The 27,324-nt window shown below is 36.1% G+C and overlaps 1 protein-coding gene across 2 annotated transcripts in view; it reads right to left on the bottom strand.

Moving 5' to 3' along the window:
* Window positions 1-18: 18 nt before the first annotated feature.
* SLC7A11 (solute carrier family 7 (anionic amino acid transporter light chain, xc- system), member 11) overlaps window positions 19-27,324 on the bottom strand; it is a 118,664-nt gene continuing 91,358 nt past the window's right edge. Inside the window, exons 8-12 of one of the 2 annotated variants that reach the window (XM_006872232.1) lie at window positions 22,250-22,353; window positions 21,322-21,418; window positions 19,223-19,372; window positions 17,799-17,976; window positions 19-416 (exon numbers count right to left, since the gene is read on the bottom strand). In XM_006872232.1, the coding sequence (XP_006872294.1) occupies window positions 382-416; window positions 17,799-17,976; window positions 19,223-19,372; window positions 21,322-21,418; window positions 22,250-22,353 (564 nt within the window). In that variant the 3' untranslated portion in view covers window positions 19-381. Of the gene's footprint in view, window positions 417-10,329; window positions 10,398-17,798; window positions 17,977-19,222; window positions 19,373-21,321; window positions 21,419-22,249; window positions 22,354-27,324 lie in introns of those variants that run through there. The other variant, XM_006872231.1, reaches the window with a different exon arrangement.

Raw genomic sequence — 27,324 nt, 5'->3', positions numbered from 1 at the left:
ACAACAATATTATTTTAGTATGAAAACTGTCCAAATGTTTATTTCAAATTCCCATTTAAAATACCTTCAAGTAAAAAGTTATACAAAAAACAGATATACAAGTTTGAAGCAACTAGAAGCATGACACATACATATACATAAAAACAATCAAAATTCAATTCAATACAAAGTTGAGTGGTATCATATTGCACCAAAATGTTATCCTATTTTTTAAAAAGCACATAGATAAAGTTTCCCTCAGATGAAAGCACACTTCTTTCATAGTATCTTACCACTTACACAAATAGCCCATAAACACCATCTGGCAGTGTGATTGCTGCACCAGAACTCTCCCCAGAGGGAAATCATTTAACTGTAGAAAAATCCATTTTATTTCACATATTACATACTGGTGAAGGCATCAGTGACAGAGAACCCTATGAAACACAACACAATCCACAAATGAAGGTCCCTTTGCACCATTTATATTTTCATAGTTAAATATCTTAATACTCTGGTTGGAATGTGGTACAGAGAAGCATTTTTCTCAGGTCTTAAATCAATCATTCTATGACATCAAATAAAATAAGTATAAAATATGCACACTTTTACTAAGTTTCATTATTATAATGCCAAAGTGAAGAATCCCCTAAGGAGATGAGGACCATTTATGAGGTTCCTAGTTTCCTAGCTGGACCTCAGTTCCTCTTTAGGTCACCAGGTCACATCCAGCATGCCCTTCAACTATGGAAATATTATAAGGTCATGACAAACGTATTCCAGAACCTAGTTGAAGGATATACCTGTCTCTACATTATAATTTAAGCACAAATTCAAGAGATGGCTACCAGAAGAAACTTTAACAGAATGCTCACTACTGCTTTACTGAATTGATTCTGTCATCATAAGCCATTAACACTTGTCATACAATATAAAATATATTTAAATACATTCATGCATAATACATATATATTAATGTGAAATACATTCATAAGAATTTGTCTACCCCTTTTCAATTAAAAAAAGAAGTTATTGTGACTAGGCCACATTTTACCACAGAGCTTGCTAGACCCACTTTCATAAAGTAAATACATAATACAGATTTACACGTAATAAAAAGACATGAAACTTTCATCAAGAGATAAATTCTGATCAATAACTAAAAACCATCTCTACCAGTGCATCACTACCATCTAATCCTTGCTAGGATAATAAAGAACCAAGTGTAATGAGATTTAGGGTCAAGTCCTTGTCAGAAAAGTATGACAAATTAAGTTTGCCAAACATTCAATAGAAGAGGCAATTTTTCTTGCCGTATTTCTGACTTGTGCTTATTATAAAACCACAGGGAGCCAACATTTAGCAGGAGAAATACACAACTGCATGCTTATTCACCTATGTAGCATAGGGAGAAGACAATATGTTTCATCATACTAATCAGTGTATTCTTAGCACAACTGATGTTCAGATTTGCAAAGTTCTCAAAATGTTGATAGGTACTAGTGAAAACTCATTACTTACTGTTGTACTGCTATCAACTTAAAACAGATAGAAATTTGGGGCCAATGCCTACGTTCCAAGCAATGATGTTTTCAAGGCAAAGTATATTCTAACAGTACCAGGAACAACCTAAGGAATTTAAGTATTTGCCACTTTCTGAACACAAACTCAAGCAGTCCCCTGGTTACAAACATTCAACTTACATATAACCTCCATGATACGTTATATTAAAAAGTTGAGGTACATACAATGGTTTGTAGTAACAAACAGTGTTTCTTTGCAATGAACATTAAAACATTATTATTACTGTAGTATTCTGTTAAAGATGTTTTAGTACATCTGAAAGTGTTTATTGGTTTATGCATAGAGAGAAACACTATATACTCTATACTAAGATAAACCTTTGATTTGACTAACTGTTGTTAGACCTGAACTATACCTAACTGCTCTGACTTATGTACAAATTCAATTTAAAGAGGTTTTGGAACAAATTTTTTCATAGTCCAAGGAGTACCTGTAATGTCAATCAAGATAGACATATTGAAAATTTAATTCCAGGTTTATAACCGGCCTGGTGAGGCCGTAGGATAAGTACTGGATTGTAAGACCAGTTTGAACTGCAAGGTCTAGAGTATTTTTGTGATTTGTTCATTGTTGTTAAGTGCCTTTAAACCAGTTCCAACTAACAGTGACCCTATAGCAGGTTTTCAAGGAGAGTCTGGTTGATTTGAGCCACTGACTTTGCCAATGCTTTATCCTACAGTGCCACACCAGGGCTCCGATTGAGTGTGGTACTTTAGGATCAGCACTGGACTGAGAACCAGAGGTCAGTTGTTCAAATCCACCAGCTGCTCCTGGAAACAGGGTCACTATAAGTCAAAACTGACTTGACGGCACTCAACAACAACAACAGTACCTACATATATATTGCTTTCTTTCTTTTTTTTGCTTTTTAAACAGTAAAAAAAAAAAAAAAAAGTGCTATGTGGTAGTGTCTGAAATAATTAAATGAACAGCAGTTCAATGTAGATCATGACATCTGTTAAAAGCATGGATTCATTTGGAACTATCTAGTTTTTTTTTTTTTTCTTTTTATGTGTTTTTCTATCCCAATATAATATTGTTTATATTGTATTAGTCAGTAAATTGGAATTAAGAATGAAAGCTAGCAAAAACATACCTAGAAATCCTGTTAAAGTAAGAGAGGTTAAACTTAAGACCACAGACTCATACTACATTGCCTACCAGTGTGATCTGACTATATTCTTAATGATGTTATTTATTAGGAATATGTAAGGTCTAACTTCACAACCCACTTTTAAGTCAGAACCACTTACAATCCAACCACTTAGATAATTGTAAAATCTCAAGCCCTAATATGTTTCCCCACAAGATGCTGTGCAAAATAACCTGTTGCCAAGGGGGACTCAAAATATAATCACCAGTGCCAGAAATAACTGTGCATTATTACCCTTTTGAATTTCATTTTCTAGCTTTCAACATAGTCTTTAGAGTCTTCAAAAAAAGGTAATAGGACTCAGCAAGGAGGCCTTCTAATCAATAAATTAATTCACTTGAAAGTCATACTTAAAAAAAAAAAGTAGCGTATATATTGGGAGGAGGGAAAAAAAAAAAAAAAGCAAGTGCACTTTGAAAACAGTGCAGTCATCTATATTGCTCTCAGATGCCTAATGCTCCACAATTTCTGGAGAGAATTGTTATCTATAAAACTGTAAAGCCAGTTATGGATACTATAAATGTACCCTTAATTCAAGTACCTTGCTCCACACACATGTAGCAGATCGCTATTTAGAGACTATAACCAAGAACTATGTTACTTTAAACCCAATGGTAACAAAGAGGAGGGTTAGTGGTGGAAACTCCCAAGAAAATAAATCTAAATGGTACATTCACACCAAGAAAATCAAATAAAATAGATTCAAATTTCAAATTTGAAATGGGGTAAAGGAGGATGAGGAGGGGAAGGAGAGCAAAGGGAAGGGGGACAGACAGTGGAGTGGAGGAGGGCAGGACCCCCTTGCCTGTCCCCCTCCACACTCTGGCCTTTCTCTCTAATCCCCTCCTTCTGCCTATTCTGAGCTGACACTTTTCCCACACTGAGGCTTGGACTCCCTTACCTGCTGCGTGCCCCTGCATGTCTGTTTCTCCTTTGCTGGCCAATTTCCCCACCCCATGGGCCCCCAGGCAGCGAAACCCTCTCAGGCTTGAGCTTCCAGTTGCCCCAGAACAAGTTACAAATAAAATAGATTCAAATGTCAAATTCAAACTCAAAGATTCACTACTTTTCTTAAGGACACCATGCCAAAAAAAGAAAAAAAAAAGTCATGAATGCATTCAACAAAAACAGAAATATTTCAAGAGGTCAAGTTAATAGTGTTAAGATTATAAGGATGGATGGTATCTTACAACTTAAGGGAAAATACAGAAATTTCCACAAAACCATGGAAATCTTTGTGAATCTATACAAGATCTAAAAATAGACCAAATAGTGATTTGCAAATGTCAACTAATTTGAAAATGTAACAGAAGGAAGCATAGTTTAATAAAAAACAAAACTGTTAAAATACTAATAAATTATGGTCTATGTAGAAGATACACTTTTAGGTATTGTATATATTGATAAAACCAATTGCTTTCTAGTTGATGTTGACTCACAGCAACCCCATGTGTGCAGAGTAGAAGTGCTCCACAGGGTTTGCATGGCTGTGATCTTTTAAGAAGCAGATGACAATACCTTTCTTCCAAGGTGTCTCTGGATGAGTGCAACCTTGAATCTTTTGGTTAGCAGCCAAACTTCTTCTTTCTCTCATGGAGTGGCTCGGAGGCTCTAACCACAGACTTTGTAGATCTCAGTTTAGTGCTTATATTATAGAAACCACCATGCGCCCCAGACTCTGGTTAGGAAAATGCTGTAACAGTATTAGCACCAATATATAGCATTCTAAGGTAAAATGAAGTAAGATTATATTCAAGAAAATTTTCTAGTTTCTTGAGTCAATTGTATTCAGATCCCATATTTCTCATCATTTGTTTCTAAGCTAAGCAAAAGAGCTTCTTGTTTATCTGTTATGCAGTACTAAAACTACCTTCTTACCCTCATATATCACCTATATGAGAAAGGCTCTTATATTGATACTTTACTTAACTTCCAATTTTATTATTTAATAAATAGATACTACAACAACCTATGCTTATTTCTAACAGAAAAAAAAAAAAAAGAAAGAAAGAAAAAGAAAAGTATTTTATCTTACTCATAGAGGCTGGTGCAGGTTTTGTAAGGCAAAAAATATATATCTATTTTTTATCTTCAATAAAAATAGTACAAAATACCTAGTGAAAAATTGGAGTTTGGTGTAGCACTGTAGTAAAAGCACTGGACTGCTAACCACAAGGCTAGTGGTTCAAACCCACCAGCTGCTCCTCAGAAACCACACACAGGGTCACTATGAATCAGAATCAACTCAATGGCACTTATCAACAATGACAACAACAGCACAAAATTAGGTATAGGGTATTCGAAGAGGCATGTCAAAATGAGGGGCACTGAATCTGAGATTCAGTTAACTCGTCTGTGTGTGTGCATAGCAGAACATTTTTAATATTTTGTAATGTTCCATTATAAATTACACTAACATATTTTTAATTCAAATAGCATAGCACCTTTCATTCCCTGCTACTTTGACCCTCAACTTTGTTTTGTTTTATAACTGATTGCTCAAAAAAGGTGCACGACAAGGTTTTATTCTTTCACCATACTTATTCAACCTGTATGCTGAGCAGATACTATGAGAAGCTAGGTTCTATGAAGAAAAATGTGGCATCAGGATTGGAGGAAGACTCATTAACAACCTGTGATATGTAGATGATACAATCTTGCTGGCTGAGACTCATTAACAACCTGTGATATGCAGATGATACAATCTTGCTGGCTGAAGGTGAAGAGGACTTAAAACGTTTACTGATGAAGATCAAAGAGCACAGCCTTCAGTATGGATTGCATTTCAAATTCAAGAAAATAAAAATCCTCACCACTGGACCAATAACCAACATTCTTATCAATGGAGAAAAGATTGAAGTTATCAAGGACTTCATTCTTTTTGGATCAACTATCAACACTCACAGAAGCAGCAGTCAAGATGTATTGCATTAGGCAAATATGCTGCACAAGACCTCTGTCTTCAACAAGTGTTGAAGAGAAAAGATGTCAGCTTGAGGACTAAGGTGCGCCTGACCCAAGCCATGGTATTTTCTATAACCTCATATGTATATGAAAGATGGACTGCAAATAAGGAAGACCATATAAAAAGAATTGATGCTTTTAAGTTGTGGTGTTGAAGAATATTGAAAGTGCCATGGGTTGCCAAAAGAACCAACAGATCCATTTTGGAGGAAGTGCACATAGAATGCTCCTTGGAGGCCAAGATGGCCAAATTTTGTCTCTCATACTTTGGATATATTGTCAGGAGGGACCAGTCACTGGAGAAGGATATCATGTTTGGTAAGGTGGAGGGTCAGAGAAAAAGAGGAAGACCCCCAATGAGATGGATTGGCCAAGTGGCAGCATCGATGGACTCAAGCATGGCAACAGTAGTGATGTTGGCCCAGGATCAGGCAACATTTCCTTCTGCTGCGCATACGGTCACTATGGGTTGGTACCAACTCGATGGCACCCAACAACAACAACAACAAATCACTCAAGTATAAGAGATCAACTTTAACAAAGGTCAACTATGTTCCCTTTCTTAGTTAGCATTATATTCGTCTGCAAATACAGATAAAATAGTAAGTTTCCTGAAACCTGATTACAGTTTATGAAGAAAACTGTTGAGTTATTTAATTATACTCCTGTTAACCATCTGTTGATGTATCAAATAGCAATTGGGGAAACAATTTTAACAGACACATAAAATAATCTGCAAATCTGTCTCAACGTGCATATATTAGTGTGAGAGAAACTGCCATGCATTGCTAATATAACCTAATAACCTACCTTAATTTGGGTTTAGCAGGGTGAGAGAATTACAGGTGCAAGAACATAAACATTTATGTGCATGTTAGTCATCTTTTTCTAGGACAAGTCTTTAATCACCTGAAGGAAGACAATAACAGGTTCTAGTTCCTGCTGACTACAGATCACCCTTTTTAATTGTCCAGTTTTCTTCCTTTGGTTAAAATACTCTAGTACTTACTAGAATCCTGAAGTGGCGCTTTAGGATAAACACTTGATTACTAACCACAAGTTCAGTGGTTCAGGTCAAGTACTAGTTCTTCATAAACTCTATACAGAGTTCCTGTGATTCAGAACCTACTCAATGGCACTTACCAACAAGAACAACAATACTTAATAATCGATATAATCTAACACTTAAAAAGGAACCAAAGTAGCACTGTAAGACAAATATTTACTTTACACATTAATAGTTATTTAAGGAGAATTATTTTATACTTGTGTAGATTTGCAAAACTGTGCTTTATCTTTGCAAGTCTTTATTAGGTCTGTTTTAATCAAATCTTTAATCTGTTTTAATTGGCCACATTTTTGTGTTATAAAAACTCACAGTATGTGTGAGAGGGCTTCAAAAAGTTCATGAAAAATCCATTATCTTTTAATTCCATTTGAGTATGCACACTGGTACAAGTGTAGCGTATAAAAACATTTTATATGTTAAAACAATAATATATACCTTGTTGTTACTAAATGTTGTCGAGTCAGATCCAACTCATAGCAACACTGTATAGGGTTTCTGAGGAGTGACTGGTGAATTTGAACTACTGACCTTTTGGTTAAAACCGACCTTGATATCCAGTACATTATCCTGCAGCACCACATCAGGACTCCAATATATACATAATATATATAAAACATGTTATATATACCAAAATAGCAATATATATAATAGTAGGTATGTTTCTAAATGTTTAAGAAAAAATTTTTATAAAATTGCACACATACATAAAAGTATGCAGTAGAGTTTTTAAGATAAAGTATGTTCTACATGCTACCGTTGTTAATCAAAATTTAAAATATTGATCTCCTGCTTAGAAAAATCCTGTGTCTTGTCATAAAGTGTTCTAAAAATAAGCTGAAGTATAACTAATTTCCATTAGGTTTTTTGTTTTTTTAATTACTGAATGAATTTGTGGATGGTTAAAACAGCATTACAATAGCATTAGAAATTAAATAATGCAAATATGGCCTTTTTTTTAATGGTAGAAAGAACAAGTAGGTAGTCTAGTTACTATACACAATGACAGATTCACCGCCATTGAGTTGATTCTGATTCATAGAGGTCCTATAGGTCACAGTAGAACTGTCTCATAGAGTTTCCAAGGCTGGAATCTTTACGAGGCAGACTACCTCATCTTTCTCCTGTGGATCAGCTGGTATGTTCAATCCAAAACCTTTCAGTGATCAACCATGTGCATAACACTACACTACCAAGGATCCTTAAATACCTATTAAAAACCAAAACCTAAGCAAAAAATGAGACCTATATTTCATCATCAATATAAATACATTAACCTCAAAAGTAAACAGGTGGTACACAAGCCTTAAATGAAATTTTATCATTGTTTTCATTGGGAGTCCTAGTGTGGTACTGAGGGTTAATGTGCCAGACTGCAAAGCTGTTTGAACTGCAAGGTTGGTGGTTCAAGCTCACCAGCTTCTCCTCAGAAACCCTACACAGGGCCACTATGGGTAGGCAAGAAAAATCTCAAGAAGTGTTGGCTTGTTTAGATTTATGGCCCTAGATGGTGGGGAAAATAGTATATAATGGAATTATATTTTTACATTTAGCATCTTGTACTGGGGAGACATGTGGACAAGGAAGGATGAATATAAGAAATAGTGACTACAGACAAATTTTTGAAAATCCTACACACTAAGTAAGGCATTTTTGTGAATCACATAGATACCTAAATGTTAGATTTTTATGAGAAAAAAAAAACAAAAAAACAATATTGGATGGTGGTGGTGGTGTACCTTGGAGTTGGTTCTGACTCATAGCGACCCTGTATAGGGTTTCTGAAGCTGTAAATCTTTAAAGGAGCAGAAAGTCTCATCTTTCTTCTACATAATGGCTGGTAGTTTTAAACTGCTGACCTTGAGGTTAGCAGCCTGACTTCTAACCACTACGCTACCAGAACTCCTTCAATATTGGCTATGTATATGAAAGGTTCTCTATATAAATATGGAAATTAGTAAATTGAAGCAGCCCAATAAAAATGATTTGTAAATTACCATTTCAATTTTGTACATTTCTGTATGACCTCAATAACTCTGAATCATTTTAAATGCATGATTCTTTCAAATATCCTTATTTTCAGCTGGACACAATTAAAAGATAAAACAAACTATGGCCATAAGGAACCACTTAATCTAAGATGTCTATTTGTAATAGTTAACAAATGTCATTCTATTACTTTCATTTGAAAATTCACAACACATTGCAATCCTCATATAAAAACACCTGTCTAAAGATATACAATGCACAGTGTCTCCTTCCAATTAATTGCTATCAGTTATCTCTTTTGCAAGTTGAATGATCATTAAAGTGTGGATATTACTGACAAAGACTAGGTACAGAAGTAAAAAGTTTTAAGAAGTCTCAGTTGTAAATCTTACTTAGCTGTGCCATTTTTTTTCTCAAATTTATGTAAATATTTTCCTTTTCCTAATTGATCTGGACAGTCTTATCTGAAGAGATAATTTAACAGAATATAAGATATATGAATATACAAACTGTCAAAATTCATCTCCATGTATAAATATTTAGGAAATTTAAAAAAATATACATCAAAATTTCCAGCTTTGAATGCAGATGACTACTGTGATGGACATGTGATTTTGAACATTTTCCTTCTTAGTGATTTTTCTCAAACTGATATTAAAATTTGAAGATTAAAAATGTACATATTTAGATATATATATCAAGTGATACACTATTAGTGAAACAAGCAGTTTTTCTGCAGAGAATTTAATACCAAACCTACTATTGCTCTAGGAAAAGGCAGAGTATTATATCTTTTCCTAATCAAATTTCTTGTCATGAAAGCAAAATGGTGCATAACCATGGACTTCCTGACAATTAATGACAAGTTACAATGTACTTATTAGATTATAATAAATTTCAAGGCTTTCTATTTAAGCACATTTCCTGCATTTTTCTCATAAACAATCACTCAATAGAGCTCTTAAATAATGAGTTCAAGAGCACTAGGCATATTTCCTCTCTCCTTTGTTCAAAATACTCTAAGTAAAATCCATTAAAAAGATATGTGATATCTAAATTGGCCTGTCTGTATAGGAGAAATACTGTGATGTCAGTGTAAAGCAAATTTCTTTCTTTCTTGCCATAATGATGACAGATGTCTCGCCCCCATACCCCAGAAGAATAGAAAACACTTTTCACAGTATAGCTATCTACAGTATATAAAACCATTTGTGCAAAATTCATATATACAAAATATATTTCAGTCTTCAATTTGAAGGTTCCTAGCCACAATAAGATGACCACTGAAGTGATTGTGCCTTCTCCTATGTCTCTTCCTTAACCTCAACAAGTAGGCTCAAGGACTCTTAAGAATTCTATGAATTTGTGGTAAAATTGCATATCGTCTTTTAATAACGACACATTATTATACTTAATTTTCTTAGAGGCCAGTTTGAATCTACAATAAGATATAGATAGGAATAAATAACTCCTTTAGTCCACCACTGAAGTTTGAAATTCTCTGGTTTTCCAGAAAATGATGTACAGGTCCACATTATGTTTCAGGTCTTGGGCAGAAACAAGATGAGCTCATCCAGATTTGGAATGCTTTAGCTCACAGTTTATGACAGTCTTCTTCTGGTACAACCTCCAGTATTATTTGCAATGTTTTGGTTATTTGGTCTACAAAAAAATAAAGAGAAGAAATTAGAAATGTTCAGAAGTGAGAAATACAAAAGGGATACACAATATATGATTTTGGGTTAAATATTGAAAATACAGCTAGAGTACTCCTTAAAAGCCAGGATGGTGAGATTTCAACTCTCCTACTTCAAACAAGTTATCAGGACAGACCAGTATCAGGAGAAGGACATCATGCTTAGTAAATGGAGGGTCAGCAAAAAAGAGGAAGACCTCCTTAATGAGATGGATTGGAACAGTAGCAACAGCAATGGGCTCAAATGTTAACAATTGTGAGGATGATTCAGGACTGGGCAGTGTTTTGTTCTGTTGTACATAGAGTTGCTATGAGTCAGAACCAACTTAACAGCACCTAACAACAACAACAACAAATGAAATACACAGCTACCTAGGATTTCTTTGAGCACATTCAAGAATCCTTATAGCTTCTGTAATTTTCCATGAGGATTTCTCAGTACAAAAAATCATATACAAATAAAAACTTTATTTATGACATAAGAGACTGGAAATATTTTGTGACAATAGTGTCAAAATACAAATAAATATTCAAAAATACCCTCTATATTCAATTTACAGTTCATTTATTATTTTTACCCCCATGAGTTCATTTATTATTTTTACCCCCAATTCCTTGGCAGAATGGATAGCAGATATAGAATACCATGTGTAGTGTATTATCACACAAATCTGTTTATCGTATACCCTATAATTTTTCTCATCTGTAAAATGGAAGCTAGGATTACATCAGTGATTCTTAAAGTTGTCCTAAAAGGTTATCCCCAGAACCTCTACACTGACATTACCTAAGCTATTAGAAATGTCAACTTTCCAGGCTTACCTGTTGTTGTTGGATATCATTGAGTTGGTTCTGACTCATAGCAATCCCATGCACAACAGAATAAAACACTGCCTGGTCCTGAGCTATCCTAACAATTGTTTTTACACTTGAACCCACTGCCTCTGCCACTGTACCAATCCATCTCATTGGGATGGGGGAGGGTCTTCCTCATTTTCACAGATCCTATACTTTACCAAAATCAGAACCTGAAGGTGGGGCCCAGCAGCTCCTGATTCGGATACATACTAAAGTGTAGGATCCACTGGACTAGATTATTTTTAGTTCATTTTATCTCAGCAATCCTAGAATTCTGTGAATCTGGTTTCTAGGTGTGCTAGTTCTTTATCCCTTTTACTATTGTAGTCAAACACTACAGAATGCCTTCATACTTTCACTGGCTCTCAATCATCTTAGAGCTTGTCTTCAGAATAGTTTTAGACCAAAATCATCTCCCACCCAGATATAAAGTGTTTCTATTCATTTATTGGAGTTCTGGTGTGGCACTGTGAGTTAATGCACCAGACTGCAAAGCCATTTGAATTACAAGGTTGGTGGTTCAAGCTCATCAGTCACTCCTTGGAAACCCTATACATAGTCGTTATGGGTTGGAACCCACTTGACGGCACTTAACAACAACAACAACTCATTTATTACTTGCCATCTGTAATAGCTCCTTCCAAACAATATTCAGTGGCCCTAAAAAACTGTATTTTTCATCATTTAAAGAAGTATTCCCCAAGGTGACTTTCCTTGGCATACTAGTTTTTATATTACAGCATACATTGATTATGAAGGACTGTGGACAGTGTTGGCAAATGGTAAGCTCTATGTAAATGGTCCTTAAAAGAATTATCTTTTGGCACAGCCTAGTCTTCATACTGAGATGTAAGTGGAGCACAAGGGAGCACTCAAGAACAATTAAAGTTCATACTTACAGAAGAGTGAACTGCTAAAATCATCCCACAAAAAATAGACTTGGAAAGAAAAATTGTTATCAATCAATAATAATGGAAATGAGATTTTGTTGGAAATGGAGGTAGAACTCCCTAACAACAGTTTGAAAAACAGGTAGTCTTAAGCATCATCCATGGTTTGATGCAAAGTAGTGGGGTTAAAGAAAAGTCTTTTCCAATACTTCCTCCCTAGAGAGGTCCTGCCACAGTCTCCTGATCTAATCTCTGCAATGACTATTTTCCTTAAAACAATAACTGCTTCTCCACATCCAACACTAGCATCATTTCCCAAAGTGGTTTTCTCTATTATGGGACCCCTAGTCTTTTGCCTTCTTACACTTCTTGCTTCTCCACTTCACAACAGGTCCCACACAAATGCAGAGAAACTTAGATCCTTTGTTTTCCTAGAGCGTCACTTTCCTCCTGGATTTTCTTTCCGTCAGCATATATTGACCAAGGAACATCTTTTCTAGTTTTTCACATTTTGCTCTTTCTGTTTCTCTGTGTTTTACCTTGTGGTTTTCTTGTGCTCTCTATGGATATCTCAAGATTTGAATACTTTTAATCAAAATAGAGGTATCTATAGGTGACAAATTATGGCAGCAAGTACTGGAGCCACACTAACGTTTTATTCTAGGATGTCTATAGGTGTAGAAGGAGTCATTGTTGAGCACAGTAGGATAAGCACTGGACCACAAGCTTGATTCAAACTGCAAAAGTCAGTGGTTCAAACTCACTAGCCACTCCTTAGAAATCCTATAGAGGATCGCTATGAGTCAGAACCAACTCGATAGAACTTAAGAACAACAGCATCAACAGCAATAGAATCAGAGAAAGATGCTCCACAGAGACAAGTAAGCCTCTCAGGCAGCTTTCTGCTTGCCTGGGAAAACTGCAGAGTATGCATGCTTTGAGGACTATTGAGCCCACAATACTGTTTCTTTAGATAGATAAAACTCAGCTGATAAGTATGCATTTGGTTGAGCTACAAGACCAAATAGAAATATTGGTATTCTTTTTAGCTTTACACCTTTCATATTCAGTAGTTGTTCTTGAAATAAGTTGAAACAACTGACTTTGCAAAATTGGGTTTACCCAACCACACCTGTTACAAGAAACTGGGTACTGTAGCTGAAATTGAAGTATTAACACAAAGCCAAGATGCCTAGGAAGGCCTAGTAAGTGTAAGAGCAGTACTTTAATTTTTTTTTTTTTTTTTTAATTAAGGATTCAAAACTTATTGAAATGGATGATCCTGTGATATCCTTACAATGATGTCAGTTTGGGTCCCTAAAAGTCATAGGCACACTTAATTAATTTAAAATGTGGCGTCATGAAAAGCCTATTATTAGCTTGTTTTCAGTGATGTATCCGAAATCTATAAAAATGGATTATAGTCATTCTGCTGGTGTTGTCCAGTATTCTTTTTTATAAACAAAGATTTTGCATAAGTAAGATTCCCCTCCCCATTTCTCCCTGAGAAAGACAGACCAACTAACTCCCTGTCATCCCTTTAACTCTCTGCCTTGACAAGTGTTTGGCTACTATAGAGAGGCAACCAAGTAGAACACGAGCCCAGGCGGGAGTTTGTTAGGTTTTGCTACCTCCGTGTATTTGAATCTGTCACTGGGGCATCTTCCCCTTTTTTCCTTATGTGAGAAGCTTGTGTTTCTAAAAATAAATAAATAACCAGAAGAATTAACCACTCTGTCACAGATGGCAGAAAGAACTTTCTGTATATCTAAGCATTCCCTTAAGAGCACATTTTCTTTTCATCCTAGGAACGCTATCAAACAAAACATGGTTCAATACTGGCATCCTGTGGCCACAGAAATTCATCAAATCTCTGAAAAATCTCAGATCCTCAGCTCAGATCATTCCCGAGCTACTGATGCTAAGCAGCTTATACCATCTTCTGTCTGATAAATTCTCCTTCTTCAGGGAAGCACCCTATGTAAAATATATTTTGATAGATTATCACTTTTACAGGGCTAATCTGATCACAGACTCCTGGTATAGTGCTGTATGATCAGCACTGGACTGTGAACCAAAGGATCAGCAGTTCAAACCCACCAGCTGTTTCTCTAAAACCTGATACAGGGTCACTATGAATCAGAACTGACTCAATGTCAATGAACAACAACAAGAATCTGCTCAGATGTCTTAGGATAAAAATAAATGCTAAAGAATTTCACCAAATAAAACAATATGATGTGAAATCACTGAGCGAACTCCTCCAAACAAAGGTTCTCTTGGCCTCCAATTCACACTGAGTTTCTCGCTAACAAAAAGAGGTAGTAGAGGGTAGGGGCAGGGTGTAGTTCAGGACTCTAGGGGGCCTGCTGTTTGTGTGTCTGTAGTAAGTGTTTTGTTTTGGTCAAAGGCTAGGAAAATACTGGCTATTGCAGCAATAAATATTATGAATTTTCTTTATTTTACTACAAGAATGCTGCCTAAGAGGAAAATCAAACAAAATTATGGAGGATTGCTGCTTTTTGCTGCTCACTTGCAAGGCAGCGATAAAGATAAAGAGTTACAATGATTGTAGTTTAAAGACACAATTGCCATGCTCCCTGGTAAGACTTAATGGCATTTCTGAGAACCAAATAACCATTATGGGACTACTACATTGCTGCTAGCTTCACAAATGGCTAACGCTAAATTAGGAAGTCTTGTATATCTTCAGAACATCATTAGAGACAGAAAAATAGTAACAACAACAACAACAAAAATTTTAAATAACATGAGCATGAAAAGGCATCAAAATAAGATGGAGCATGAAAACTGCTAGTCATCAAACACTAACAAAAACCTAGTGCAAAACAGTTATGAAGAGGCTTTAAGAAGTTGGTGGAAATTTTAAATTAAAAGTCAATGGGATTTTTTCATAAAGTTTTTGAAGCCTCCTCATACTTGTGAGCAAAATCTTTGACCACAAATAGGAGAAACAAAATGCCTGCTAAGTATCATGTTTTTTGTTGTTGTTATTAGATGCCCTTGAGTCAGTTCTGACTCAGAAACCCTATAAAGGGTTTCCAAGGAGCGACTGGTAGATTTGAACCACCAACCTTTTGTCCAGTGCTTATCTTACAGTGTCACACCCAGACTCACTAAATGGGATAGAGTAATGAATTTACCTTTTCATCTTGCCCTTCTCAACTCTAAGGTTCTTCCTTCCTAAATTACCTTGGTTTTCCATCATATTCATGGGCTCTAACTGCCTTTAACTAGGACCAGAGATAGTTACAGATCTCATAATGATGAACTATGCCCTAAACCTTGGTAATAAGTAAAAACATCCTAATGGCAAAAATGTTTAAAAAGACTGTAGTCCCTCCTCTATTTTGAATGCCTGTAACAGGAAAAAAAATATAACTAAAAGTATTCTATAAAAAACCAGTGTGAACTAATAAGAAATAGAGATTAAACAATCTGCTTGGCAATTAGTATGTCTGCATTAGCCCTAAAGAATTTAGTTTATAAGGTAACTCTTCTTTGGGGAATGGTGTTGTCAGCTAGAAAACAAAATCCAGGTATAAATAGTAGTGGTGTAAGGGCTAAAGATACCAAATAGTAATTAAAAGCAAATAAAGAGTAGTAGCAAAACTCTAAATGACTGACTAGCTTCTAAATGAGTTTTTGTAACACATTTGATATGCAATATGCAAACCAAGTTTTTTCTTTCTTTCTTTTTTTTTTTTTAATAACACTGTTATTTATTAATATATTTACCAGAAATCTACCTTAATTTTTTTACTTGTCTAGGTTATTTAAGGGAAGCACAGTGGCTCTGCAGGATAAGCACTGGACTGTGAACCACAAGGTTGGTGGTTCAAGTCCAATAGCTGCTCTGAAGGAGAAAGATGAGGCTTTCTGCTTCCGCAAAGATTTACAGCCTGGGAAACTCTATACAGGGCCACTGTCAGATGAAACCAACTCAATGGCACTCAACAACAACAGAATATTTAAAATTAATTATGGAAAATTAAGCAAATGATAACAAAGGAAAAGAATAAAATTTATACTCTAAACTAATAACAAGAACATTTCTGCTCCTTTAGCTTTACTTTTTACTTCTCTCTTCTTCCAGGTGAAGTCCTGGTGTGGCTCTGTTGGTTAATGCACTGGATTTCAAGGTCAGTTTAAACCACAAAGTCAGTGGTTCAAGCTCACCAGCCACTCCTTGGACATCCAACTTAGGGGAGCTATGGGTTGGAACTGACTCAATGGCACTTAACAGTGACAACTTCTACCAGATACCCACTCTAAAAAGAGCATAGATATTGATGGCCAGGAAACATGAGTTCATATGATAGCTCTAGGGTTTAAAACTTATAAATTGAAAAATGAATTTCCTATCTTCCCAAGCCCTAGTTTCATCATCTGTATGAGAATCACATACCTAACATACAAATCTTAATGAAGATTAAATACAGTGGGAAAAGGACTCAGCACAGTTCCTTAGGGAGAACTGGGCTCTTAACAGAGGTTGTTCATAAACACTCCTTTTTGCCTAGTGATCTACTCTCTGTTTCCCTTTCCCAGTTTAACTGGTCACCAAGTCCTGTGGGTTTTTCCTGTTCAATATATTGCATTTTTTCTAGGTCCCTGCTAATACTGCCTTCATTCAGACTTTCTTTAATTCTCCTCAGGATTTTTGTGATCACCATCAAACTGCATTCATTGTCTCCAACCTTCATCTTCTTTCATCCTTACTGCCCCCAGTGTGGTGTTTCTAGAATATAAAACTGCCTGTCATTGAATTCTTGCCCTTTAACTTTTTTCTGTGCAAGTTGGAGCAAGTTAAGTGAATTTTCCAATGCTGCAACTCAAAATCTATATAAAATAGGATTTTTGTTATTGTTGGTTTTCCTACTTCAGAAGGATTAAATAGGTACATGCATTTGTGAACACCCAGCTGTTATTCTCTTGTTTGTTCTTCCTTTTATGGCCTCTCTATATCTCACCATCACCACTGTTGTTGTTGTTAAGTGTCATCAAGTCAGTTCCATCTCAAAGTGACACTGCATAGGGTTTCTGAGGAGCAGCTGGTGAGTTTGAACTGCAAACCTTGCAGTTCAAACCAACTTTGTGTTCCAGTGTTTATCCTACAGCGCCACACCAGAACTCCACTATCCCCAGTAGGGTAATGTTACAATCATGATATTGAGTCGTTTGTAGGCATCTGCCTAATGCCTCATCAAATCTCATGTTGCTTTTAAAGTTACATCTATTGATATAGAATCCCTAAATGGCATTCAACCCAAAATAAAAAATAATTAGGTTAGTAAAAGATCCAAATGCACAATTAGGTCATTTGCATAATTGCTGAAAAAATTATATCTAAAAAAGCTGTTCTCCCACGAAGTTATTTGAGCAGCACAAACTAAATATTTTGAAAGGAATTCAGTGGTTGTATACTGAATTACATCCTTCCTTCTATTCCATCTCTGAATTCCAATTAAAATGCAGTAAGTATCACAATTGTATATATATTTTAAATGTTCAGATGTGCCTGTTATAAATGTTCATTAGTATGTGTTTCTGAACACAGTCCCTCAAAAAGTCTTGAACCTGCTTAAAGACTCTTACCTGACATTCTTCTAAACCATTTGGGTTTCTTGTCCCATATAATAAAAAGATAGTATGCAGGAACCCCAGTCAGAGTGATGACGAAGCCTATCCCAGTACTAAAAGGATCTGAATAAAGGGAAAGGGCCACCATGAACAGACAGGTGAAGGAAAATAATGCTGGGATGAACAGGGGCACCTGCAAGACAACAAGAAAGAACCACTTCAAACACAGTTTCAGAGACAGAAGATGGGCTCAAGGTGAACATTTCAATCATGTGACCTAGAGATATTTTGGCCATGTGACCATCTGACAGGCGTTCTTCTATCTTACCTTGTAGCAAATTCTCTTTAAAGGAACACAGAGAATGCATTTAAAATATTCTTTTAGACTGTTTTTAAAATTTCTGAATGCTATCAAATCTAAGACAGGAAAAGTTGTTTCTTTACAAGTTTTGTTTGAATTCTTTTATAAGTTAAGTACCATTATGCTTTATGCTTTTGATTTTAAGAGACTGGCTTTTTGATAATTTTGATTAGAATCCACTTTAATGTAGAGTTGAGAGCACAGGTTGCTTGTTATATGTTAAAGTCTTTCATTGCGTATTGATTTTCTGTAGGAGCTTCACAATAAGAACTGACAGGAATAAAACAGGCCAACTCCTACTCCACCACTAATAAAGACGTTGCCAGCAATCGACAATGGATATAATTAGAAACAAATTCTGACAACATGACTGACAACATTATCTGCATTATTTCTTAAGAGTGACCAAATGGTGATGCCAAACCAATCCCATAAACATTCAAGGGTGAAGAAGATGAGAATCATATTCTTCAACTCTTCCAAACAGTAGTGCTTAGACATGGTAAATGAACATCCTATTAAACAGTAAACTCAGAGAGCTACCCTTTGTACAGTGTCCATTTTTATTCCTTTTAGAATGTATAATGTAAAAAGGAGAGCTTGAGCAATATAATAAATTATAACATTTAAGAATACATAAGTAGAGCATCTTTTTTTAGAATTTTAATTATTGACAAGTCCATATCTGCCTCTTGCTTTCTAAGCATGGCTATTTATAATGATTTGGTATAAAGATAGATAGAAATGACTTTTTCTTTGAATATGTGAAAAATCATATTTCATATATGAAATAATATATAAAAAATCACATTTGTGAAAAATCAACATAAGAAATATCCTTTAACACCATTTATTTAAAAAAAAATCATATACAAATTTCATTTTATTACATACTAAAGAAAACAGACTGTTTTCCATAGTAAAATAAATCTAATATGAAGTCACACATGCAAGAGTTAAACATTTTATCCAGAGGATGCTACTCCTGCCCAACCTTCCCATCATCAAGTTATGACAAAGGGAGGCATTGGAACTAGAAGAAAGATTTATGTAAACCCATCAAGATTGCTGAGGTTACCTTGAAAGGACGGTGCATATCTGGGCATTTGTATCGAAGATAAATCAGCCCAGCAACTGCCAGCCCAATAAAAAGCCACCTGGCAAAACTGAGGAAATTCAAAAGACTGTAGAGGTCCCCAGAGAAGAGCATTATCATCGTCAAAGGGTGCTACAGGAAGGGGGAAAAAAAAATAAAATCAACCTTAGTAAATTAGGAGAATACCAGAACCACAACAGCACTATATATGTTATTATCTTTTTCAAATTATTATTTATACCAAAGAACTGAAAATCTAGATTCTACTAATCTCCTTTCTATACTCTGCTCTTATGATCCCTTGCCAGAGCATGACAGCACCACCATCAGTACCTCAACTCCAAAAGTTATTTATTTTGGATTGATATCCCTTTATATAGAGTCCAGGTGTGGAGCTGTGGGTTAATGTGCTAGACTGCAAAGCCTTTTGAACTGCAAGGTTGGCAGTTCAAGCACACCAGATGCTCCTCAGAAACCCTACACTGGGTCACTATGGGTCGGAATCAACTTTACAGCACTTAACAACAACAACAATCACTTTATATTTGTGAGAAGAGACTATTTTCAGAGAGTAACAGACACAGACTCAAGGATCCAAAATTTAAAGACCCAGAAACTGAAATGATTAGTAAATAACTGATAATAAAAACTGAAGCAGCAATTATGAGATGGTGCAAAGCTAGACAGTGTTTCATTCTGAGTACATAAGGTTGCTATGAGTGGGAACTGAATCCACCAGACCTAACAACAACAACAATAACAAAGATTAAAAGTGTACCCAATTGGAGTAGTCTTAGAAGCTCTGCAAATGCTCCTGGTTACACATACATCTATAATGCAGGCACTGCTAGGTGACTGTTTGCTCCTGAATGCAAAATGTTGACCTTTCTTCCTCTACACTTTACTCTCCCATGTGTTTGCCACGTGTGATCCTGAAGACTGTCAAAAAGAATGAAGCACTGAGATCAGCGGAGCAAGCCTCTGCAGCTGCACATACCAAGGACAGTATGACTGATAGCAGAGGCTTAAAATGAAAGCCCTCTTCACCGAATAATACATTCTCTTTCCACCAGTGACGCTAACTTCCAGATTCTGCACAGAGAATTCTTTGAAAACAAAAATTTAAAAAAAAAAAAAAAAAATGTTTTGAAGTAAATTAAGTGCATGAATTAAAAAAAAAAAAAGAAAAAAGTCAATGCATTCTAGGGTGTTCCTGACAGCAGATTCCAGTTGATAAAACAAAACAAAACAAATCAAAATTATACTTAGAAATGAATATAACATTGCCAATGGGCATTTGAGGACTTTTGCACCTGATGCTGTCTTTGCAATGTACATTTCACAAATACTTTTCCCAGCTTAAAGAAGGCTACAACTCAAATTTAATTTGTGTGCTTTTAGTTCTACTCTTTAGGGCTGCTCTCAAATGTCTCTCTTTTAATCATGAAATCACTGCACTGTATAGGATTTCCTTGATTCTTTGTACATTTGTGTGTGTGTGCATTTCATCATAAGGAACCTATGATGAGGCATTTGGGTGCTTTTGGACTGAAGCTTTTAGCTTTACTTTCAATAAGTGAAATTGGAACTTATTACTTTACATCCTTTTTCTGAAGCTCTGTGTCAATGACAGGAACCAAGTTAATCATTTTCCTAAGACTGTACACATTCCTACAACAGTGTAAAAGAAATAGTGTAGGTATTGCCCCCAAAGCATCAAATAAAAATCAGAAACACTGAGAAGGGCAGAAGGGAGAGAGAAAAATATCCTACCTCCACAATCTTCATCACACTATGTATTAAAACTATTTTAGCGATAAATAAGAAAATAAAGCACAATCTAAAGCCTGGTTTGGAGTCCTGGTGTGGTGGTATAGGATAAGCACTGAACATTTAACTATAAGGTCGACAGTTCAAACCCACCAAGGTTGGCATTTCAAACCCTACACAAAGCCACTATGAGTAGGAACCCATTCTATGGTACTTAATAACCATGAAGTTTAATTCTGGTTTAAATTTTTCATTGCTGATCCATTGTTTGCATTTATTTATATCTAGCTATACTTGTTAATGTACATTACCAAAACAATAACAGCTGGCAGAGGAGTGTGCTTGCGGACATGAATCATGGAGAGGATCTCTGGAAGGTGACCCTCTCGAGACGCAACATAGAATAACCTGATGGGAGAAAAATGTGGATGGAATTGACTGTACAATTGAGCATTTCAAAAGGAAAAACCAGAAATCCAAGAGACAACTCACATAATATTCATATAAAAAAATCCGGTGTTCCTCAGGTAATTAATTAATGTTGAATTTTTTCAGATAAGATAGAGAACATCACAAAAAATTGGATTTAGAATTTTATAAAATCTGCTGAAACATTATGCCCTCCTTTGAGAAAAAACAATAGCAATGTCTCACTCACAACAGCTCTCCCTACATATAAACAGCTAATGGTGAATGGAGCACTAAAATCTAATATTATAACTATGTGTGTATCAGTCAAATATATGGTGGATACACCTACTTAGGTACCTATGCATATATATGCATATACAGGCACAGAAATAACATTCATATTTATCTGATTGGGTTTTAATCATGGCATATTAAGACAAAAGGAACTTTTTATATCAATCAAGACAAAGGGGGTTCAGATGATACAGTAATGATTTTGGTGTATCTTACGTTATTTTTTTTCTTGCCACCTTTCTCTAAAACAAAAGATTTTATCACTGGAAATAAAATGCTGTTGTTAGACTCTGTAGATGTACTATAAAAAATGCCACATGCCCAGCTTCAGAATGGGCTATGAGTAGACAAGCAGTGCCCTCTAATGGGCAGAATAAAATATGTTCCTGATACTGGAAGGAAGATTTCAATCTTTCATATCCCTTTAAAACAACAGCTTTGGTAGCACTATTTCTTTTCATTTAAAAGTTATCCTTATCACATTCAATCTCAAACACAGAACTGTTTTTTCTGGAAATACTTGAACTCACTCACCTGGAGACAGCAAACACACCACCATTCATGGAGCCAAAGCAGGAGAGGGCAACAAAGATCGGAACTGCTAATGAGAAATTTCCCAGTAAACGCTCGGAAAAGGTCTAGTGAAAGACATAACAGAGCAAATTAATGCTTTGCCGGAAGTGAAATAAAATCAGACAATTTAGGCCAAACTCGCTCTATCATTTTCTATTAGCCTGGTGAAATGTGTGTGTTTTATAATCTTTCTCTTTGGTTAGGGTCAGACCCATCTCTGCCAACAATAATCAAAAGCAGGGTCCATGGAATTGCTTGTTACAAAAATTTGGATAAAGTCCAAACAAGTACCTTCTCTCTACTTTCAAAAAAAGCAATGATCCAGTTACTGAATCTTTATCAACTATTACATATATCTTCTCTGTCACTGGTAGGCAGAAATAGCTCTATTCAGAAATTGTACTTTTTGAGGCAGAAATCTTTCTGTATAATACCTTCTCTTTAGCCTGCTATTGCTAAGGGTCATCAAGTCATTTCAGACTCATGGGGAACCTATGTAGAGTTTCCAAGAAGTGTCTGGTGAGTTTGAACTACTGATCTCACAATTCAAAAGGACCTTGCAATCCATGCTTATCCTACAGAGCCACACCAGGTCTCTTCTCTTTACCCTAGAAGATCTTATTTCTATATTAATGAACAAATGTACACAGAGAAGCATTACATATACACGATTTATACACCAAACCCACAGCTAAGATGTGAAAAAATAATTGATGACTTAATTACTTAAATATATGTTGTTGCTGTTGTTAAGTACCATCAATTCAGCTCTGACTCAGAGTGACCCTGTATTAGGGTTTCCAAGGAGGGATTGGGTAGGTGGGTTTGAATCATCAAAAGTGTGGTCATCCAGTGATTATCCTACAGTCCAGTGCTTATCCTGTTGTTCTTGTTAGATACCACTGAGTTGGTACTGACTCATAATGACCTTAAGCACAGCAGAGCGAAACACTGTCTGATCCTGAGCCAACTTCTCTACTGTTGTTACACTTGAGCCCATTGATGCTGCCACTTGGCCAATCCATCTCATTGGGGGTCTTCCTCTTTTTCTCTGACCCTCCACCTTACCAAACATGATATCCTTCTCCAGTGACTGGTCCCTCCTGACAATATATCTGACGTATGAGAGACAAAGTATGACCATCTTGGCCTCCAAGGAGCACTCTGGCTGCACTTCTTCCAAAATGGATATATTGGTTCTTTTGGTAGCTCATGGCAATTTCAATATTCTCCTCCAACACCATAACTCAAATGCATCACTTCTTCTACAGTCTTCCTTATTCGCTATCCAGCTTTTGCATGTATATGAGGTTATTGAAAATACCATGGCTTGGATCAGGCAAATTTTAGTCCTCCAGCTGACATTGTTGTGCTTCCACACTTTAAAAAGGTCTTGTGCAGCAGATTTGCCTAATGCAATACATTGTTTGATTTCTTGACTGCTGCTTCCTTGAGTGTTGATAGTTGATCTAAGAAGAATGAAGTCCTTGACAACTTCAATCTTTTCTCCATTGATAAGAATGCTGTTTATTGGTCCAGTGGTGAGATTTATGTTTTCTTTACATTGAGATGCAATCCATACCGAAGGCTGTGCTCTTTGATCTTCATCATTAAAGTTTTAATTCCTCTTCACTTTCAGCAAGCAATTGTATCATCTGCACATCACAGGTTGTTAATGAGTCTTCCTCCAATCCTGATACCATGTTTTTCTACATATAACCCAGCTTCTAGGATGATTTGCTCAGCATACAGGTTGAATAACCATTGCAAAAGAATACAACCCATTCACACACCTTTCTGAATTTTAAAACATTCAGTGTTCCCATGTTCTGTTTGAACAACTACCTCTTGATCCAGATACATATTCCTCATAAGCACAGTTAAGTGTTCGGGAATATGCATACTTTGCAATGTTGTCCACAGCTTGTTATGGTCAACACATTCGAAAGCCTTTGCATAGACAATAAAGCACAGGTAAACATCTTTCTGATATTCTCTGCTTTCAGCCAAGATCCATCGGACATCAGCAATGATGTCTCATTCCATGGCCTCATTCCATGGCCTCTTCTGAATCCAGCTTAAACCTCTGGAAGTTCTCTGTCAATGTATGCTTGCAGCCATTTCTGTATTTCCTTTAGTAAAATTTTACTTGCATGGGATATCAAAGAGAATGTCTGATGACTTCCTCATTGCCTTGGGCCAACTCTCTTTGGAATGGGCACAAATATGAATCTCTTCCAATCAGTCGGTCAGATAGTTGTCTTCCAAATTTCTTGGCAGAGAGGAGTGAGTACCTCCTGTGCAGCCTCGCTTTCTTGAAAGATTTCAATTTTTATTCCAGAAATCCCTGATGCCTTGTTCTTTGCCCATTCCTTCAATGCACCTTGGACTTCCTCCTTCAGTATTATTGGCTCTTGATCATATGCTACCTCTTGAAATGGGTGAATGGTTGAATATCATCCACTTCCTTTTGGTACAGTGACTCTGTGTATTCTTTCCATCTTCTCTTGATGCTCTCTGAATCATTCAGTAATTTTCCCAGAGAATCTTTCAATAGCGAAAGTCGAGGCTTGAACTTTTTCTTCAGTTCCCCAGCTTGAGAAATGTTGAGAGCGTTCTTCCTTTTTGGTTTTCTGACCCCAGATCTTTGCACATTTTGTTGTAATATTTGGCTTTATCTTCTTGAGCTGACCTCTGAAATTTTATGTTAAGCTCTTGGACCTCCTCATTTCTTCCATTTCCGTTAGCATCTCTACACTGGAGAGCAAGTTTCAGGATCTCTTCTGATATCCATTTTGACATTTTCTTTCTTTGTTGTCTTCTTAATGACTTTTTGCTTTCTTCATGTATGATATTCTTGATGTCATCCAAGACTCTTCTGGTCTTCGGTCTTCAGTGTTTAATGTATCAAATCTGTTCTACTCAATTCAGGTGGAATAAATTCAAGGTCATATTTTGGCTCTCATAGACTTATTTTCTTTTTCTTCAGCTTGTTTGAATTTGCATGTGAGTAACTGATGTTCTGTTCCACAGTCTGCCCTTGGCTTTACTTTGACTGATGGTATGGAGCTTTTATATCATCTTTTTCCGCAGATGTAGTCAATTTGAATTTATGTATTCCATCTGGTGAGGTCATGTGTATAGTCGTCTCTTATGCTGTCTAAAGAAGGTATTTGAAATGAACAAATTATTAGTTTTGCAGAATTCTATCATGCATTCTCTAGCATCATTTCTATCACCAAGGCCATATTTTCCAAATACTGATCCTTCCTCTTTGCTCCCAAATTTTGCATTTCAATCACCACTAATGATCAATACATCTTGATTGCATGTTTGATCAATTTCAGATTGAAGGAGTTGATTGAATTCTTCTATTTCATCTTCACTGGCTTTAGTGGTTGGTGAATAAATTTGAATAACAGTGGTATTAACTGGGCTTCCCTGTAGGTGCATGGATATTATCCTATCACAGACAGCATTGTACCTCATGACTGATCTGGATATGTTCTTTTTGACAATGAAGGCAACACCATTCATCTTCAATTTGACATTTATGGCATAGTAAACCATGTGGTCATCATATTCAAAATGGCCAATACCAGTCCATTTCAGCTTACTAATACCTAAGATATCAATGTTGATGCATTCCATTTCATTTTTGACAACTTCCAATTTTCCCAGATTCATACATTGTACATTCCATGTTCTGATTTTCAGTGGATGTTTACAGCTCTTTCTCTTCATTTTGAGTTGTGCACCATCAGCAAATGAAGGTCCTGTAGGCTTTTCTCCCATGGGCTTTACTCCATTCATGTCATCATGGTCAACTCTACTTTGAGGAGGCAGCACTTTCCCAGTCACATTTTGACTAAGGGGCTCATTTTCCGGCACTATATCTGACAATGCTTCTCTGCTATTCATAAGGTTTTCTGTGAATAAATATTCGGAAGCAGTTAGTCACTCCTTCTTCCTAGACTGTCTTCATCTGGAAGCTCATCTGAAACTTGTCCACCATGGGTGACCCTGCTGGTATTTATAATACTGGTGGCATAGCTTTCAGAATCATAGCAGCTCACAAGTCACCACAGTATGACAAACTGAAAGATGAGTGATGGAGTGCTTATCCTACAACAGGATAAATATATATATTTTTTTGTTGTTAAGTGCCTTCAAGTCGGTTCCGACTACTGAGGTCCTGTATAGGGTTTCCAAGGAGCAGTTGATGAGCTTGAACTGCTGACCTGTGGTTCAAACTGGTTTTGAGATCCAGCACATTAAGCCCCAACTCCAAACCAGGACTCCACATATGTATATATACATATATATGTGCAGATAGATTATAGATATGGATATATAGATATAAATAGCTCTGAATATCTTTTTAGTAGAAAAAAATCAAATTAGTGGATTTTCTAATTATTGAATTAAACCCTCCCCGGCAGCTACCTGTCCATACATTTCATAGTTTCCAATAATAAAGCAAAGGAACTCTGGTAGTGTAGTGGTTACACACTGGGCTGCTAACCTCAAGGCCAACAGTTCGAAACTACCAGCTCTTCCACAGGAGAAAGATGAGGCTTTCTGATCCCATAAATATTAAAGACTCGGATACCCTGTACAGGGTGGTTATGAGTTGGAACCGACTCCAGGGCACATAACAACAACAGCAACAACTTAATAAAGCAGAAATCCTGGTGTGGCGCTATGGGTTAATGCACCAGACTGCAAAGTCATTTGAACTGCAAGGTCAGCAGTTCAAGTTCACCAGCTGCTCCTTGGAAACCCGATACAGGGTCGCTATAGGTTGGAACCAACTCAACAGCACTAACAACAATATTGACGCATGAATACAAACACCAGATACTTAGACTAAAGAAATTTTATTTCTTTTTTATATAAAATATAAAAATATTTACATAAATATAAAAAATAACATTTCTGCAATATTGCACTATGCCGTGGTATATGCACCATTTTAAATTTCCAGGAAAGGTGCAGTGTTCCAAAATAAATGTAGGATTCCTTAGCTATCCTCA

The sequence above is a fragment of the Chrysochloris asiatica genome, unplaced genomic scaffold (genome assembly GCF_000296735.1).
Source record: "Chrysochloris asiatica unplaced genomic scaffold, ChrAsi1.0 scaffold00187, whole genome shotgun sequence".
Lineage (NCBI taxonomy): Eukaryota > Metazoa > Chordata > Mammalia > Afrosoricida > Chrysochloridae > Chrysochloris > Chrysochloris asiatica.
This window is presented reverse-complemented; position numbering and strand designations above follow the sequence as displayed.